General features: G+C 40.3%; 1 protein-coding gene across 2 annotated transcripts in view; it reads right to left on the reverse strand.

Annotated features, from left to right (window-relative positions):
* PHIP (pleckstrin homology domain interacting protein) overlaps positions 1 to 17,366 on the reverse strand; it is a 107,522-nt gene extending 90,156 nt beyond the window's left edge. Inside the window, exons 1-6 of one of the 2 annotated variants that reach the window (XM_032104872.1) lie at positions 17,141 to 17,366; positions 16,973 to 17,031; positions 16,763 to 16,792; positions 16,545 to 16,604; positions 6,344 to 6,494; positions 6,131 to 6,229 (exon numbers count right to left, since the gene is read on the reverse strand). In XM_032104872.1, the coding sequence (XP_031960763.1) occupies positions 6,131 to 6,229; positions 6,344 to 6,494; positions 16,545 to 16,604; positions 16,763 to 16,792; positions 16,973 to 17,031; positions 17,141 to 17,186 (445 nt within the window). In that variant the 5' untranslated portion in view covers positions 17,187 to 17,366. The remainder of the gene's footprint in view (positions 1 to 6,130; positions 6,230 to 6,343; positions 6,495 to 16,544; positions 16,605 to 16,762; positions 16,793 to 16,972; positions 17,032 to 17,140) is intronic. The other variant, XM_032104870.1, reaches the window with a different exon arrangement.
* Positions 17,367 to 18,483: the final 1,117 nt, after the last annotated feature.

Genomic DNA, 18,483 nt, shown 5'->3' on the forward strand with positions numbered 1-18,483 from the left:
CAATAAGTAGAGTGTGGCTCCATCTTCATCACATGCTCCAGTTCAAGTATTTATAACCACTGATACTAGCACCACCATCCTGCCTGTGCCACACTTTCTCTTCTCAAGGCTAAACAATCCCAGGTCTCTTGGCTCCTCCTTGTATGACAGATACTTCAATCCCTTCATCACTTTCCTGGTCCTTTGATAGACCAGCTAACAGCTATAGACAGTCCATGTATCTCTTTTCCTGAGGAGCTGGATCCAGTACTCCAGGTGTGATCTTATTTACACTGAGTAGAGGAAAGAACACCCTCAACCTTATGGCAATGCACTGCCTCCAGCAACCCAGGATGCTGATTCGGTTTTGTGTGCAAGGGCACATTGTGTCTTCATTCTTCTCTTTGTGACACTTCATTAGATTCCTGTTGATGCATTTCTCCACCCTGTCAAGGTCCTCCTCAATCATCCACTACTCCTAGATTTCAACTGTTTGCAAAACTTTTTGCTTCATCATCCAAGTTATTAATTAAGCTGTTGAACAATACTGGCTCTTGCACCAACCTCTGGAGTACACCACTAGTGACTGGCTTTTGTGCCAGTCACTGGAATTAACTCTGCTGATTACAGCCCTTTGATCCCAGCAGTTCTGCCATATCTTTTCAGTTTGCCATTGAGAATGTTATGGGAGTCTGTTCAGAAAGCCTTGCTGAACTCAGGATAAATAACATTCACTATTGTCCCCTCATCTCCAAGCCACTCATCTCCTTTAAAAGGCTATTGGGCTAGCCAGGCATAATTTCTCCTTCACAGATCAATGCCAACAACTCTTAACCATGTACCTGTCTTTTCCTACATTGACCTCCAGAAATATTTGCTTCATCACTTGCCCAGGGACTGAGATGAGGAGGACCCAATCTTTAGTTCTACAAAGTCTCCTTCTCATCCTACTTCAGGTCTCCTGCCCCATTCAGCAGCAGGACCTACTGTTCCTCCTACTGTTGACAGACCTGTAAAAACTCTTCATGTTTTATTTCATATCCCTCACCAGATTTAATACCAGAAGAACTCCAGCTTCCATTACTTCAGAATCACGGAATAGTTGAAGTTGTAAATGGCCTCTAAAAATCACCTAGTCTAATCCTCCTTTGAAAGAAGGGCCAAATATTGCTCAGGATCTTTAATTTCCAGAGACAAAAAAAAGCAAGAAAGGTAGAGTAAAAAACATGGGATTTAAAAAACAAAGGCTCTAAATATAAGAGTTTAAATTCATTTTTTTAATAAGGGTCACTCAGGAACCTAAAATGCAATTTTGTTTTTTAAAATCTTGCTTCTACTGTCAGAATTCACTGCTGCCAACAACCTTAATCTCAAAACCACACATCTCAAAGAGTCAAAACCACCTTATTTGTTTGGTTTCCCATGGAACAATGTAAAAATCAGACAAAGCCAATGGAAGTGAAGTAGTGGGAGTTTTCAGTGGAACTTACAAAAGAGTATAGATTTTCTCCCTCTCAGGTATGCAATGGGCACCAAATGAATGCCTTCAAAGTTTCAGAACTTTTCTAACTCATTCCCCACCCAAAATAGACCAAGCAGCTCAAAGAAAAACAGCAATCTGTTAAAAGGAAAATAAATTTGGAGGTCTGACTGATATAGCAGTATTAGTCCTTTTTTTTTCACTTAGTTTTCTTTCCACTTTCTAATTTTACCAAAGTGATCAATTCTATCTCCTTATTTACATGGTCTTATCCTTGAATATGGAATATGCCGTAAAGATGGGGGATAGTAATCTGCCTTATCCACTAGTCAGTGATAAATCAAATTTAATTTTGTACCAAGTATAAGCTAAATTTTTAAATGTATACACAATCTTTCATTTTCTTCCTTTTTAGAGTTGTATTTAACTAATAGAAGTTCTGTTCTGAAGACCAGAATCCAAGTTCATTCCCCTTCCATTCACACAAAAATAGAACTAGATTCAGAAGAATCCTGGAAGGATAACCCAAGGATATAATTCACTTACAACTCTTACCCTTATTGAATCAAGTTCCATTAACTTAAGAGGCTAGGCAGGCCTCTAATGAATACCATGGGATTCAGAGCTGTTAAAAATAATAGTAGAGACTGCTAGACAGCTCCTTTCACTCTCCAGGCTAGTAAGACTGAATGTATCAAGCATTCAGTTTGTTCCCCTCGCTTCTTCAAAGATGTCCAAGACCAAAAAAAAAAAAAAAAAAAAACAAAACCCAGCTTGAATTGACTTCTAGCTTCCCACCATTTTTCTCTTCAGCTTCTGAACTCTATACAGTATTCCAAGTCTCTTGACTTGGACATGACTGTTAACCAAGTAAAATGATTAAGCTTGCTATCCTATCAAGCCAGAATTTGTCTCTGGTCATATCATGAAGGTAAAAGTATACCAAATCCTAACTGGAGTATTTCTGGAAACACAAAAATTCTATATACATCTCAAACTTCACATATAATATTCATTTGCTTGATGAAAGCAACTGCCAACCCTTCCTAATTCAGAGTGGTAAGAGGTGAGATATTTCAAGAGGCAGAAAGCAACAACAAATGAAAGCTACACAATCTCAAACATTTCCAAACTGCCCTGACTTCAGTAATAACCCACTTACTTTCACTATATAGTTCCATTGGTATTTTACTCAAAGTTCCATAAGACTTCTATAGCTCATTTATTCTTGCATACTAACAAGTCTTATTATACTTAAGTATAATTCCCTCTAGACTTGAATAAACACGTGTAACAAGATGTTACTTTTACACAGATCTTTTAATATAAATGCAGTCTTTTCCTTTATTTTTTTCCTATAATTAACAGAATAATAGAGTTGCACGCAGTACTCGTAAGCTAGTTACGCCTAAAGTATTTATTGTATTTCTAAAAATAGACATTTACACTGCTTTCAGAACCTGGCATTCTCTTTACAGCCAAAACACCAGCATCACTTAATAAACAAAGTGAAAAAAGTGTAAAATGCCTCAGAATTTTCTTGAGGTTGATTACTCTGTAAAATCATGAAATATTAGTTTTGAAAGGCATATATTTTTTCTGGTCAGAAAAAAAAAATCTTCATTGTTTGGGGCAAACAGCCAGTCTCATTCAGGTCCTCACACCTGAGTGGTCAGCTTTCCCAAGAGTTCTGAACTCAAAGATCTCAAAGGTTTATGCTTAGGTTTGTTCCTTTTTCAGCAGTTACCAAAAATTACTGAAAAAGAGTTCTTTTTCTCTTTCTGCATCCAAGAAAATGAGACCTTTAACAAAATAAATTAGCACATGACCTAGCTGCTTTTGTTCTTAATTAAGCATTTCAGCAACTTTTTTATAAGATATATTGCACAAGTGAGAGCAACTGGACAAAGACTACTCCATATTCAAGTTTTACTTCTCTTCATCATGTTCTACAGATATTCTGTAGTTTTCAGGGGAAATATGTATTTGTGCAAATCTATTTTAATTGTGTATAAAACCAGTTACCTACAAGGCAGTTGGCACAACATACACAAAATAATTCTAAATAATACCCCATCAGCATCATACACCCATTGATTCATCAGGCTAGGAAATAAATTACCAACTTTGTACATTCACTGAAATGTAAGTTAAGTTTTCCTGCACAACACAGAAGAATTTAAGTGTCTTTGTTTCTGTTCCTCAAACATTAGTGGATTATCTACCTGAAATACATATAGCCTGAAAAATAATAGGTTCTAATATTTTTTTTTTACATAAAATGCATTATTTCCAGGGGAAAACTGGAAGTTATTTAAGGAAACAGAAAAAAAAATTCTAATTCAATTTATAAAAGAAGTGTCATTTAAGTTCATGGTTTCATTGAGAGATCAGAGTAGATAGAATAAGATAAATCAAAAGCAAATTCTTTAACATACAGCTCTGAACCAAATATCCCAAAAATCCAAATACATTTCACAGTTGAAAACATTCAGGTACCAGCACTTATATGAATGTTTGGAAAAGGAAATTACTGGTCATGAAAAAAGTGGTATTTGAAATAACTGTAATTTTGCTAACATTCAGTGCTCTGCAAAAGGTTCAATAAAAATAACATTTATTTAGAAAGCCTGACTTGTTCTACTCTAAAAAGAGTCTGAAAGTTATTTTTCTTAACATTTCATTTCACTACCACAGCAGCTCTACAGCTTTCTTTCAACTCCAGCTACCATGGATATCATACACCGATCTTTTTCCCTTTAAAAAGTATGCACCAGCTACTATACAGTGTATGGTACAGTACAACATAAAACAGTCCTCAACCATTCTGATTCCTCCAACATGTTTTAAAATTTGTTCACAAGAAAGGCTAAGCAACCATGAAAGAAATCTTAGCTATTAAAAAGCTCAGTCCTACAGTCACCTTGCAAAAATAGCCCAAGATTTTCCAAGTTTACAATCATCTAGCCATTGCACAACCACTCAAGGGAATTTTCTAACCAGCAACAAGCATTTTCTCCTACACACCTAGAGCACAACACAGAAAAAGCCCTCTACAGGAATACAAAGCTAGTGGCTCTAAACAAAACCACATTGAATGGATGCAGGTGCTACATTAGGGTTTAACTGAACCACTTCTGACCAATACCTATACCACCTGAGGAGGTTCTTAAAACTCAGCTCTAAACAGCAAGCAGAACCATGTTCTCATCCTTCAGTCCAAGCATCTACAGAAATATCATGGAGAGCATGTAACTTGTGCTTTAAAATGAAAATGCTACTAGGACACTAAATACTCTGCCATCAACCAAGTCAAAATTGGCTGTACTGAATGAACCTAAGAGTTTAGCTGTAGCATGGTTCTGCTTCAGCTGTTGGGAGAGAACTATAATTCTATGGATAAAGTGTAATGGTGTGTATTTTGAGATTTGATTTTGAGTTCCTTCAACATAAGAAAAAAAATAAATAGCCCAAATTAACCTCTCTCGATTTTATATTTTATATATGTTATGTGTACCTATTTAAATTCATTAAAAACTTAGAGGCTACCAAAAGCCTCCAAAAGAAGTCTAGAGATTGAAAAATTGCCACGGCAAGTTATCACATTAAAAAAGTCTCTGCTCCTAATAGCATCTGGCTGAATATTTATACTGTGATACTATATATAGTATATGTATATCTATTTTTTCATATACATTGTTACATATTAGTTTCTCAATACATCTGCAGTCTTTTCTTTTTTTTCCAAGACAGGAACCTTTGTCTTTGCAGCAGCAGCTGCACCTGATCCAGAGCCAATCAACTGGATATTCTCTGCCCACTCTCATCCAACACTGCACATCTATCTGCACCTACCATTTTGGTAAAAAAACCCACTCATTTTCTGGTGTAATCCACACAGACAGTTTGGTCTTAATCATCCCCCCTTCACTGGACATCAATAGAGAAAAATTAAAAGATTCAAGTGATTCTGCTCATTTTTCTATTCATGAAAAAAAGAAAAAGGGTGCTCCTTAAAGAATCTTCTAAAATATCACACGTCTTGATCCTTCTAGCAACTAAACAAACATGTATCTTCGTTCTTAAACCATGAAAGCCAACAAACATTTCAGTGACCATGTGAGAGCTTAAAAATAAAAGCTGGAATACCTCTGACCTCCAGCTTTCAGTTTTTCAACAGTACAGACAGCACATGCATGCTTCATGATACAGCACAGCAGAGCAAGCTAAAGGACAGCTACAAAATTAGTGAATGGACCAGGGAGCAAAAAGAATAACTTCTACAAGACTCAAATTTTTCCAAAGGAAATCATTACCAGTCTACATGACTCACTCTTCCTAACAATGGGTGTAGGCCTTGCTGCCCTATAATACTAATTATTTATCTACTGGCAGCCTTATTACATCTTTAAGAAAGAGTTTTGTTTGTATGTATTCATTGTTTAAATATATTTTATTCAATTTTATACTTCAAAGACAAAATTAGCTTCAGAGAAAATTTTAGAATAAATACGGCAACACAGCATCTTAACAAAAACACTAAAGGTAAGGTATGTGGCACTAACAAGGATAAATATAAACAGAACTACTACTTAGCTCTCTTCATCACAATAATCAATCACCTTGAGAGTTAGGTATTACAATGGCAGTGCCAGAATAAAATTGACTTACCTATACTAGGTGGACTGCCATAATTTACAGGGGACTCTGGAGGCCTTCCACAATGTAGTGCAGCAAGAGCAGATCCCTTCCATACAACATGTTTGCAACCTGTTTGTTAAAAATCACACCAAAAAATGTAGGCAAATGGGTTTTTTCACGCAAAACCACAGGAAAGGTATATAATATCAAGAACTCTCAAAAATTCTTGTGAAATTTTCATACTTTTGTTTGTACGAAGCAAAGACTGTCTGCCAGCCCCTAATAATGTCTGCACTCCAGGGACACTTTGTGGAATTTCTTGCTCTAGAAGTGGTCCAAGTCGATGGCATATTTGAAGCAAGTGATCAGGTGCCAAGTGTCTGTAGTATTTCACCTATTATATCAAAGAGCAAACAAAACATTTGAGAAAGAACACAGTATTTTTGATGCACTACTGGTTTAATCTTTTCCCCCAGATTGTTACACAAATTCATAAGAAAATTATTGGATATTAAAGGACAAAAACAAATAATGACCTTTAAGTACAATAATTCATTCCAGCTGGTCCTAATTAATTCTTCTATGCAGCACATGCCACTTTGTACAGAGAACCGTTGGTATTTACTACTTTCTGACTCCAAGGCACAGTTGGTCATACACTAATAAGCTCCCTTATAATCACAGTAAAAAAATGCAAAGTACATTTACATTTAAGTAGTGGCTTGGTCAAGATAAATTACTGTAAGATAAAGATGAGACAAAGACTGTAAAGACAGCAACATTTACTTCTTGCAAGAAATACAAATACCAAATAAATAACATAGCTTTGTAAAAGAAAATGCAAAAACCTTCTGCCTCAACTCACCTAAGCTAAAATACCTTGAAACTTCATAACTGGCTTTATTTATTTTACATCTAAAGCTTTTAAACAAAAATGTTGGCTTAAGTAATTCAACTTTAAAATTCATATGTCATCCCTATTGCATCTATAAACATGATTATAAGTTTTTGTAACAGGTCATAATTTTAAACTGCACAGTACCAAGATAAGCTCCTATTATCAGCAACATAACTTCTCACCACTTGATTATAACCAGTTCAACCAGCTTTAATGAATGCTAGACAAAACCAGTTTATTCTTTTGAACTACTATAATTCTAGATCAGAAAACTGTCTTAAATAACAAGGGGGGGAAATGGCTTTGAAATGTATGTGACAATAGTAAAAATCCTACTAACATAAGGCTTTTGGTTAAGAAATAGCATTTTTAAAATGCATAAGGTATTGTCAACTCAGATTATAACAAAAAATTAAAATAATAAATTAAGAGGAGAGGGAGAATATACTCATTTTCTTCAATTCTTGACTAGAATTTGGCATGTACTCATTTTTGTCCTTCATACAGCCTGAAATACATCTTCACAGTTTTACTTCACAGAAGAGGAAAAAAACCAGCAAAATAGTGAAGAAAAAGCTTGTGATGTTTTGTTATTCTGTAACTAGAGGAGGCCTTGACTGACACTTAGGCAGAATGGTGCTTCTGTATTACACCCAATTAACAGAATATACCTCATTCTTCATCAGATGTGCTCCTATCTTGCTGACACACCGTAATTGTTTCATGTACTCCGGCAGTTTGCTAACATAAAGAGTGCTGATGACTGAAACTGAGGTTCTGGAAAAGCCTTGCTTACAGGAGTAATTCCCCCCACCACAATCTCCTAGCGAAGGAGGGAAAGTTTTCTCTCCTCTGTCTTGGTCTAACACTGGCCAGCAACTCAGTCTTATGCAGCCACTCACTCATTCTCAGTGCACTGGAACAGGGGAGAGAATCAGATGGGTAAAAGAGGAAAAAAACTTGTGGGTTGAGATAAAAACAGTTTAATAAGTAAAGCAAAATCTGCACAGCAAGAAAAGCAAAATAAGAACTCATTTACTACTTTCCATAGGCAGGCAAATGTTTAGCTGCTTCCTGGAAAGCGGGGTTTTCCTTCTGTGGATTATATTACATTTGTAGAAAGCCTTGCAAGCTATCTGAATTTGTCTGCCTAAAAGTTAAATGACTTGCAAAATTCACACAAGTTTAAAAAAAGCCAATTCTTTTAAAAATATTAGAAATATATTTTACTTAAATCAAATTGCAACTCATCATAAAGATCAGTTAATTTTAAATTGCTAAATTCAATGTCATCAGACAGGAACACTGTTAGAAGAGTAGCAAAAAATAATTCTGAATTAGTATGATAAGAAAAATGAATCAGAATAGCAAATCAACATGGTTTTTTCTGCCTAAAGGAGGAATCACAGTCAAAATACATGCATGAGAGCTCTAAAATACCTAAAAAGCCGTAAGAAGTGATGAAGCTGTACACACTTTTTGCCATCAACAGCCCTGATCCATTTCCTTAGCTTTTGTTCTCTGCTCCTATCAAAAGGAGCACAAAAGCTTAACAAACACTGCTCTTTGCTTAATTCCATCTGAAACCAGAATTTACACCTGCAGAATCTGAACTCATCTCCCAAAGATTAATAATTACTGGGTTTTTTTGTTTAACCATGAATAATACAACAAAATACACAATACAGTTGTCATTTTATCCTGCTCAAGACCCTACAGTTTTACATATCCTAAGAAATGCATAAAATCTAAAGTAAATGAAGTAAATCATCTTTGACACATTCCAAAACTACAGCAAGCTGACATCTTGAGTCATTTCTCATGATTTGTCATAAGCCATGTGCTCACTTTTTATTTTAGCAGAAACTAGGTAGGCTCAATTCCTCTTGCAGTTTTTGAAGCAAATGTTTTGATAAGAGGCATCTATCTGTTTCGTTCTTTATCATCTGTATTAAAGATCTCAATATATACCTTACACCCACGCTACAGTCTCTTCTCATTTAAGTCCATTTGTGTGAAAAGAGCTATTTATGTCACATTATGCAGTAGTTTTGTGATGCTTCTTCACAGTATTTGTCTAAGTAATCATAGCTCACTACTAAGCAGCATTCGCAACAGCTCATTAACAAACTGATTCAATGATACTAAGTGAGCTGTATGGATGCTTTACCAAAACAGAAGTGGCATTGCCCATTTAAACACTTGTCAGTTCCAAGAAGTTTATAGAGCTATTTCATGAACCATACACCGTCAACATTTGGCTGTCATTTTCCTACATAAAGCTAAAGTATACACAAGAAACTTAAATAAAAAGGTAGGTTTCATTTCTCAGTAAAATCTAATAGGAAAACTTTTTTAATTAAAGGTTTTATTTGGACTGATGTTTTTTCCCTTTTTCTCCTTCTACAAACAAACAAAATGTGGAACTTGAATAACTTATTAAAAACAGGCCATTAAGTAAGTTTTCTCCAGGTGATATAATTTCTTCACCATCAAAAAATTCTTCATCTACTCCAACTGCCTGACCACTTCAGGGCTGACCAAAAGATAAAGTATGGTGTTATGGGCATTGTCCAAATGTCTCAGACAGCAACAGGCTTGAGGCTTTGACTGCCTCTCTAGAAAGTCTGTTCCAGTGCTAATTTGTATGTGTGAATATTACAGTGGAAGTCACAAATTAAAAAGCTGTGTAACAGAAATTCACCCAATTTCTCCCTTCTGAAAAAGGAAAAACAAGAACTGCAGAAAAGATAACAACTTGGTAGCAACAAGTCAGGACAAGGTAAGTTTATTTAATACATTAAACTAAAATAATTCTGATTGTTCCATGGTGCGGCCTACCAGGAAACAATTCTTGCACTGACAAACTCCAAAAAGGACATAGAATTAAGAAAAATATACCTACAACCCAAAAAATCCACATCCAGAGTACTCTCAAGTCAGACTTCTGAGACAAAACAAAACAAATAATTTTTTGTTTTAATGGTAGCATTAGAAGCTTTGTCAGAAACAGAAAAGTTCGAGACAACTCAATAGAATGAAATTTGGTTTCATATCAATCTCTGATTCCAAGAAGAGAAAGGAAAGCAAAACAAAAAAAATAACAGATGTACAAGTATTTAAAATTCATACAGCTCTAAATGAAAGTGAAAACTGGACTCTAGAAACAGGAATTTAAAATTATATGCCAAAACTGTGATGTCAAACAGCATAAAAAGCACAGGATTTTTTCTCTGCCAGTCCCCCCAGCTGAAATTCTAGCTGTTTTTCTTCCTCGCCTTATTAGACTTTCTGCAATGTCTAACTCTGCTCTGTTCTTCCAAAAGAAACGCACAGAAGACATGCTTTTAAAGTAAAATAATAAACTCTCTTTTTGTTCCCGCAGTCTTTTCACATAAGTTAACACTTCTTAACTATTACTGTAACAAAAATTAGAACTCTGAAAGCAAGTACAAAATTTCCAGATCTTAAGCATAAATATTATTTTCTAGAAAATTAGAAGCAGCATTATCCTCAACCTCTCCCTTTACCGACTATCCCCAGCTTCACCTATTCCAAACAAGCAGCATGGGAATACACAAAATGCAGCTGCACAGCTATCTGGACTAACATATAAATCTTTATTACCTTTGAAATAGACCTAAGTGCTTATATTTTCATTCTGCATGACTCTGCAGCATAATTCAGCATCAGAAGCACAATGAATGAAACAAAAGAATCGTGATTTGATCTAGACTCTTGAGTTAAATTTGCAATACATAATGCAGTTATTCACCATCAGTGTTTTAGATATCAAATAAAATATGACCTTATTCCAGTGCTCCAAATACTCTGAATCATTCTCTGAAAAATTGTTGTTCCCCCCCTCACCATGTTAACAGTCAACATGCTTAGCTACCAGGTTGACTGTAAATATGTTTCAGAAAAACACATTTCCACACAAGGACATTTAACAACAAAGCCTACGTCAGTCAGCTACCTATACTCCAAGATGTGAGAGCTCAATCTTACACCAGCAGCTATCCCACTTTAACTATCCTGCTATGTAGCATATTACCCAAAACAAGCTCCAAATTAAATTACAGTAATTGTTGTACTATATCAGATCATCAATCTAATAGAATACTGTGTACCACCAGCCACTGCCTTATCGCTTTAAAATTAGGAATTGCAATGAAATGCAAGCAGTTTTCTCTGAAGAATTCTCATTCCCTTTTTTCTTCTTTTGGGGGTGGGAGGTCGGGGGTGGTCTGGGGAAACAGGGCAGGGACAACAAACAGGGAGGGAGAATCGGAGAACTAACCATTTTCACCAAAACATATTTATTTCTTGTATACTTTCTAATTCTGCTTGAGCTAAAACTATATGGTTATTTAAACACTATTTCCAATCAGAATGCCTATTATTTTACTGTGAGGTTACTCTTTCTCTAATTAAATGCATCTCTATGAAACCAGCCATCCCAAGAACACATTATTTTTTCAACTATTTAATGCTTTTAATAGGTGTGAGGCCAGAGCAGATAAACTCAAGACTTAGTATAAACAGTCTGCTGCAAGCTTAACACATGAGAAGGTGTGAGCAGAAGCAGCATTTTGCGCCTTATGGACTAAGATGTTCAGCTATGCCTGCTACTGTTAAATTACCTGTAGCTGTTTGCCTTTCTTAAATTCGCTCATAATGTGTTGAGGGTCTTGTTGGGTTTGAGGTTTTTTTGAACAAAAGTTACACTTTAGAAACTTGATATTCCTCTTCATCCCATCTCTCACCAGTGTTTCTTAGCCCCAGTTTGAAAGAACTAGCACAAAACAGTTGACATGGCCAGTTCTCTTGATTATCTGTGGAACAAATAAATGTGTGGTGCTTCCCACAACAAACAAGTGTTTCCCCATATCAAAATATAATCGTTTGAACAGAGAGGTTTTAACATCACCTCAGTTCTCAACTAGGGGAATAGTCTGTAGAAGAGAAGCACTTGTCTTTTAGAATTCAGAGGAGATCATTTAAGTTGATATATGTCTAACAGAAGCACTGTTAATGAGACCAAAAATCTGGCTAGGGATAACAATCAGAACACTTAGGTTTTCTTAGCCACAGTGCCAAGTCTTTCAGAACACCTTCCAAAATATTGCATAGACTGTCAAAATACTGTTAACAAAAACTAGGTGATAATACAGCTCTCTGATTCAACTCAAGTTTTAATTTTGCTCCCTATTTCTTTGAATATCTTTACAGAACAAGATATCCTGAAGAAAAAAAATCACTTATTATCTGGTTACTTATTAAGAAACAGAATTTCTAAATAGTAACCACAATTCTGCCTAAAAGACTTAACTACTACATGAACAAAGAAACACAGTACCCATGTACTTAATGTCCCAGTCCCACAGATACTCTTTGTAACTTCACGCAGGTTTTTACAAAAAAAAAAAAACAGTGGAATGACCTGAAAAAAGTGTTTTGTAATTTTCACTTGAAATTACAGTTAATGATTGTGGGCTGGAGAAGAGAAAGGCACAAACGACAGCAAAAAAATCATCAACAGTTTGTGAGACCAAGACATACTGCCTATTAACCATATTGGGCCATCCTGCTGGTGTGAAGTCCCAGCCTTCTCCCTCCTCAACCACCACCACCATGAATAAAACTCTAATTCAACCGAGAAAATTACAATTACATGAATATTCTGGATAAGGAAGTTTACATAATAGTTCTGGATCATCTACACTATGATGCTTGTACCACAGAAGACCTTAAAAAAAAAAACAAAAACCACAACACTCCTTATGGTAGCTCTAAAATGTTGAAGTAAATCTCAACAGTTGGTTTCACTCAGCTGAAGTCTACTTTGCTCCCAAAAGAAGCAACTACAACACATTCTCCAACCCCTCCACACCCACTCCTATCATCTTCCTCGTGGTGGTGGTGGTAAGACCCATGGTGTTGCAAACAAAAAGAGCTGAGCCATCTTAAAATTACTGTTCATTTTTCAGACAGTTCAGCTGCCTCATCCAACTAACTACACATTTGGATGAGCACTCGTGCCTACACAAAGGATGCAGCAGAAATGCACAGCTTTCATCCACAGCATACAATTAGAGCAGCTACACCCATAGGGAAACTGCAACATGAAAAAAACAATTACCCTGGAATCAAATGATGCACCAGAGCTTGCTTGTGTAACAAAGGCCCTAACAAAGGTGTTTTAAAGCCTAAAAATGCAACACAACACTTAAACATCTTATCCACAATCTATAAGCAATTGACACGCCTGCTTTGCTCTGCCAAAATGAGCTGTTAACTCTTAAAATTCCTCAGTTTCTGTCCCCCATAGTGAGAAATCCTCAATGTTTCAAAAAGAGAGAAAAATAGCTGTCTTACAATTTGCAAGTTTTCACAACAAAAGCAAGAGAACACAAAACATCCTGAGATCTGTTACTGAAGAGTCCCATCATTCTTGGTAGACCTATACTGAAAGTAGCCTACCAGGGAACCGATTCTCAGAGGGTCTTAGGTTATAGCACAAATAGAAATCTTTATAGTGGCAATATTAGAATGAGATTAGCACTGTGAAATAAGAGCCTACGCTGTCAAAGCCATATTCAAGTGATTTATGCCACACATGGTGACTGTAGAAAAATATAATATAGAAATACTGAAATTCAAAAAAAACCACTTCGGAATGTAGTATGAGTATAATAGCATTTCTGAACTCATGTATTTTCCTGTAGCATTACAAGTATGCACAGCATGCTATTAGCTTATTTAAGAAAATGAAACATTTACTTTCACTGGCCAAACAGAAAAATGAAAGTAATTTACAAGACAAAAATTGCATCATATTTAACATTATTTGTGCAAATTAAGTAACAGAAATAAAACACCTAGGACTATGAATCCTAGTCTAATAACAAAAAGTTAACTCTAACAAAAATTCTTAAATAAATGTTTTCCAAACAAGGACAAAATCAGAAACCTCATCATCTCTTGAAAATATATACATATATATGTTAAAGGAAGGATTTATTGAAAATATAGGTATAATAAAAGGCATGATTTTGCACACAGCAAAAGAGAAGCTTGGGATTAAATTCCATCCCGGTTACACGGAGCCCTTATTCCCTCGTAGAGTAAAAGTCAGATGTCTAACACTACATTTACTGGTAATTTTCTTAGCCTTTTCTCCCTTCAGACCTTTCTACAAGGTTTAGTGAAAGCTCAAGGCATTCATGTCTGAGAAGCTGTACCAAAACATGGCAAAACATGCCATCTTGAGAAAGAGTCAGCATCTTAAAGCTGGAAAAATATTAAATTTAAAAAAAAAATAAGAAAGAAACAACGTTAGCTCATCATTCTCTCTCTCGAAAGCTAAGGATCCTTCGGTTTGAGATAAATAAGTTTTTTGATAATGAAACAGGATACAATGAAAAACTCTTCTTTTGTACAAAATGTAACTGTCACGCTGCAAATACACTTCTGTGCCAGCTTTCACATGCCTAAAATGTCAAGTAAGACAAAGTTAACACAGCTTTGACAAGTGAGGCAAGAACAAATAGAGGATAGAGAGAAGCATCAAGAACAAAGTAACCAATTTCACACACACAGCCCCCAACATCTAAGTAAGGACAAGGTGGGAGAGAGCTTAGAAATGTTTATTGGGAAGTCTAAAGAAACTTGTTACGAACAGACAACTAGGAAGAGAAAGGACCTAGTCAGCATCACCTCTTCAAATACAAGTATCCAGAAGCAAGTCCAAGTTTTGAGGAAGTACATCTTATGCCATTACATACCTATGCTGACTAAACTGGTATTTACCTGCATTCCACAAACAAACAAACAAAGTTTTTTGGAAAAGGTCTGAATGAACTTATTTCTCACCAACTCTTCTGACTTCAACTTTTAAAATGCCTTTTTCCTCACTTTTTCCTTTTTTACATCCTTTTATATTCTGACTATAGAAGAAACCCAAATCCGTGCTACGCTAAAACTGTATCTCCAATTCTTTATAATTTATTGGATAAAAGAGACAGATTATTGATAAGTTTTACCAAGCAACTCTTACTGTTGTTTGAAATGGGTCAAATGGCCTTGCAGCCTTACAAATAAATAAGTAAATAAGAGTAGCGTAACATATCATGCACTTTGAAATTCCCGGCTCAGTTTCCTCATATTTGATTTCAAGAAAGTTCAAAAGTACTAGTATGTGCTTATATGTTTTCCACAAGTTAACTGCTATCAATTCTTCCACACTATATGTATGAAAATGCCTGTGCCAATACAAGTCTTGCTACAGAAAAAAAGAAACAATGCTGTAAGTAAACCTGTTCTAACTACAATAAAAACCTCTGGTTCGTACTGTAACATTCAGTATAGAATAAAAACAATGCATGTGGTGACAGTCTTTATTGGAGGCATTACAGATGGAAACTGTTCTGTCTCCTTTTGTGGAAGTCCAAAAGTTCTCAACATATTTGTGTTCCGGAAGTACTGGAGTTCAGAACTACTATAAGCAACCAGCAAGGGAAATCTCTCTTTGATGAGCATCACAAACAGGGCTCAGTCTTCCTCTTAAATCGTTTTCAGAAATTCAGAGACTAAATTATACAATAATGCACCTGCAATGAAAACAATACTAGCAACAAGTTGCCAACGGACACAATTCAGACACCTTAACTGCTGTTTTCCCACCTGCTGTAGTTCACAACGTGTTAGGGAAAAAAAAGCATCCAGGCCCCTGTCTGCTAGACAGAGCTACATCACTGCAAGGAACACTTTGTTTTATCACTGATCTAACCCGGGATGAAAAGCACACACTAGGAAATTTTAAAAAAGAACAAAACAAAAATCCACCTAAGTCAAATTTGTGATGCGACCCTGGCAAGCCCAGTTACAGCCACGCACCAGATACATTGCATATAAAAAACTCCAGGCCGCATAACGCACCTCACCAGCGGCACACGCCGGGGGCAGCAGGAGGGGCCCCTCACCCCAGCGCGGTGCGGGCGCGGGCGCGGGGCTGGGAGGGCCGAGCGGGGCCGAGCGGGGCCGAGCGGGGCCCGGGCCGCTGCCATTGTGTGCGCGCGGGCGGCCGGCACACAGCGCCCCCGCACGGCCGCGCGCGCTCCGGCACCCGCCGCCGCTGGCCCCGCCCCGCCCGGCGCCGCGCCGCGCGCGCGGCTGTGGCGCCCGCCCGCACCGCGTCCGTGACGTCGCGGAGCGAGCGCGGCCGGGCCCGGCGCGCGCGTTGTTATTGACCCCGCTCGGGCGGGCGGGCACCGGCCGGACCCCGGCCCGCGCCCGCCCGGGACACTGAGAGGGAGTGCAGGGAAGGACATAGGCTGTTACAAAAATTGAAAAAAAAAAAAAAAAAAAAAATTCCAAAGTTTTGTTGCTTTTTTTTTTTTAAGTTGCCTTTTTTTTTTTTTTTTTTTTTTTTGCGGGAAATTCAATTTTTTTACCGGGCTGCTCAGGGAGAGTGAGGGAGGGGGAAAAACAACTTTGCCCGCCGCAGCGCTCTCTCCTGTTACCAGCGCCTGCTCCTCTTACCAGGTTCTCGTAGCTCCGGGGATGCTCCTTGCCCGTCCAGTCCGTGCGCTTGGGCAGCAGCTAAGGGAGTGAAGAGAGGGCGCCCCGTGAGCGGCTCCCCCCTCCCCCGAGGAGCCCCCCGGCAGCGCCCGGGATGGGGCGGGGGAAGCGGGAGAACGAGGGAAGGGGGAGGGAGGCCGCAGGCGGGGCAAGTGCTGGGTGCACGGCGCCGCTCTTACCTCTTTTTCCGCCACTTCTCGGATCAGGACCTGCAGCAACAACAAAAGCGGGGCGTGAGAAAAGGTTTCAAAAAGAGAGAAAAAGGGAGAAGGAGGACGAGGCGGCCAGCGCGCCGCCCGATCAGCCGCCCTGCCCGGCCGCCCCCTCCCCGCCAGGCCCGGCGGCGCCATCCATCCATCTCTCCATCCATCCATCCCTCCATCCCCTACCTGAGCCGCTTGCTGGCATGGTCCGTCCTCCAAAAAGCGAGCGATGAGGAAGTAGAGCTCTGCGGAGAGAGGAGAGGCCGTCAGGGCTGGAGCTCGCCCCTTCCCCGCGGGCTTCCCTTTCTTCCCCCTGCCCGCCGCCCCTCTCCGGCTCCCCCGGCCACCACTCACCCGCTCGCAGCTCCGCCGTGTGCCGGCTGCCGCCGTCCCCGGACATGGCGAGGAGAAAACCGGGGAGGGGAGGGGGGGGGAAGGGGGAGAAGGGGGGTTGCCCGGGCCGCGCTCCCGCGGCAGCGTCGGGTCCCAGCGAAATGCGCCCGCCCGATCGCTGTCACTGCTCGTTCACCGGGGAGAGTCTCGGCTCCACCATTCAACCCACGGGCAGCAGCAGCAGCAGCAGGAGGAGGAGGAAACAACAACTCGCAGCCGCCCGCCGCCAACGCCGCCGCCGCCGCCGCCGCCAGCCAGCGCGAGCGAGCGCGATCCCTCCGCCCGGAGAAAGAGTCCCCTCCTCCTCCGCGCCCCCTCCTCAGCCCCCACGGCCCCGCGCGCCGCCCCTTCCCCCCGCGCCCCCCCCCCCCAGTCCCTGGCGCTGCCTGGCGGGGGCGGCCAGCCGGGGAAGGAAGGGGGGAGTCCGTCTCTCCTGCCCCCGGCTGCCGCCCCGCTACCGCGGCGGCCCCCGGCGCTGCGCGACGCTGGAGGGGAGAGAGGGGCGAGCGCTACGCGTTTATTAGCGGGAAGGCGGGCGGGCTGTGGCAGAAGATGTCGGCGGGGTGGGCGGGAAGGCGGCGGGCGGGCGGCTGAAAGGCGCTTTCTCTGCGCGGTGCCGGAGCGCGGAGGGATACGACGCACGGGGAGGAGGAGGGGCTGCGACGGCCGCGGGGCAGCGGCGACTGGCGGCGGCGACGGCGGCGCTGGAAGTTCCCGAGTTCCAGCGTCGCAAGAATGGGAAGCGAACGAAGCCAAAATGCCCCTGGGGAGCGCGGCCCCGCTGGGGAGATCCGGTGCTTCCACACCCCCCGCTTGCCGCGGCTCCCCCGTAGCCCAGCCCGCTCCCTCGGAGCCAGCCGTGGACGCCAGGGCGCTGCCAGGGGCTTTGGCATCTGCGCGTAAGTGCCACAGTGTCACGCGTTGTTGGTTCTTATTCTTGCAACATCGTGCCTTGGTTCCTGCCGTGGGTCCGGAGCGGGGGGAAATCCCAGCAAGCCCCAAACAGCCAGAAAGGCGCCTTTCTCCGTTGTTCGGCGGGGCTACCCAGGCAGCTCTGCCGGGCGTAGCCGGGGTGAAGGGAGCGCAGGGCGCTCGCTTTGAGAACTTCCCTTAAAAAAAAACCAACCAACCAAAACAAACAAACAAAAAAAACCAACCCCCGACAGCTGATAACGATTTTATTCATTGCTCTTGCCGCCAACCAGATCAGACATGCGGGACTGACGAATCTTCTGCCTTCCAGGAGCGGTGGGCAAGAGGAGGAGTGTTGTCAACGCGAGGACGAGCGATGGATGGTGATGCCT

This window comes from Corvus moneduloides, chromosome 3, assembly GCF_009650955.1.
Source record: "Corvus moneduloides isolate bCorMon1 chromosome 3, bCorMon1.pri, whole genome shotgun sequence".
Lineage (NCBI taxonomy): Eukaryota > Metazoa > Chordata > Aves > Passeriformes > Corvidae > Corvus > Corvus moneduloides.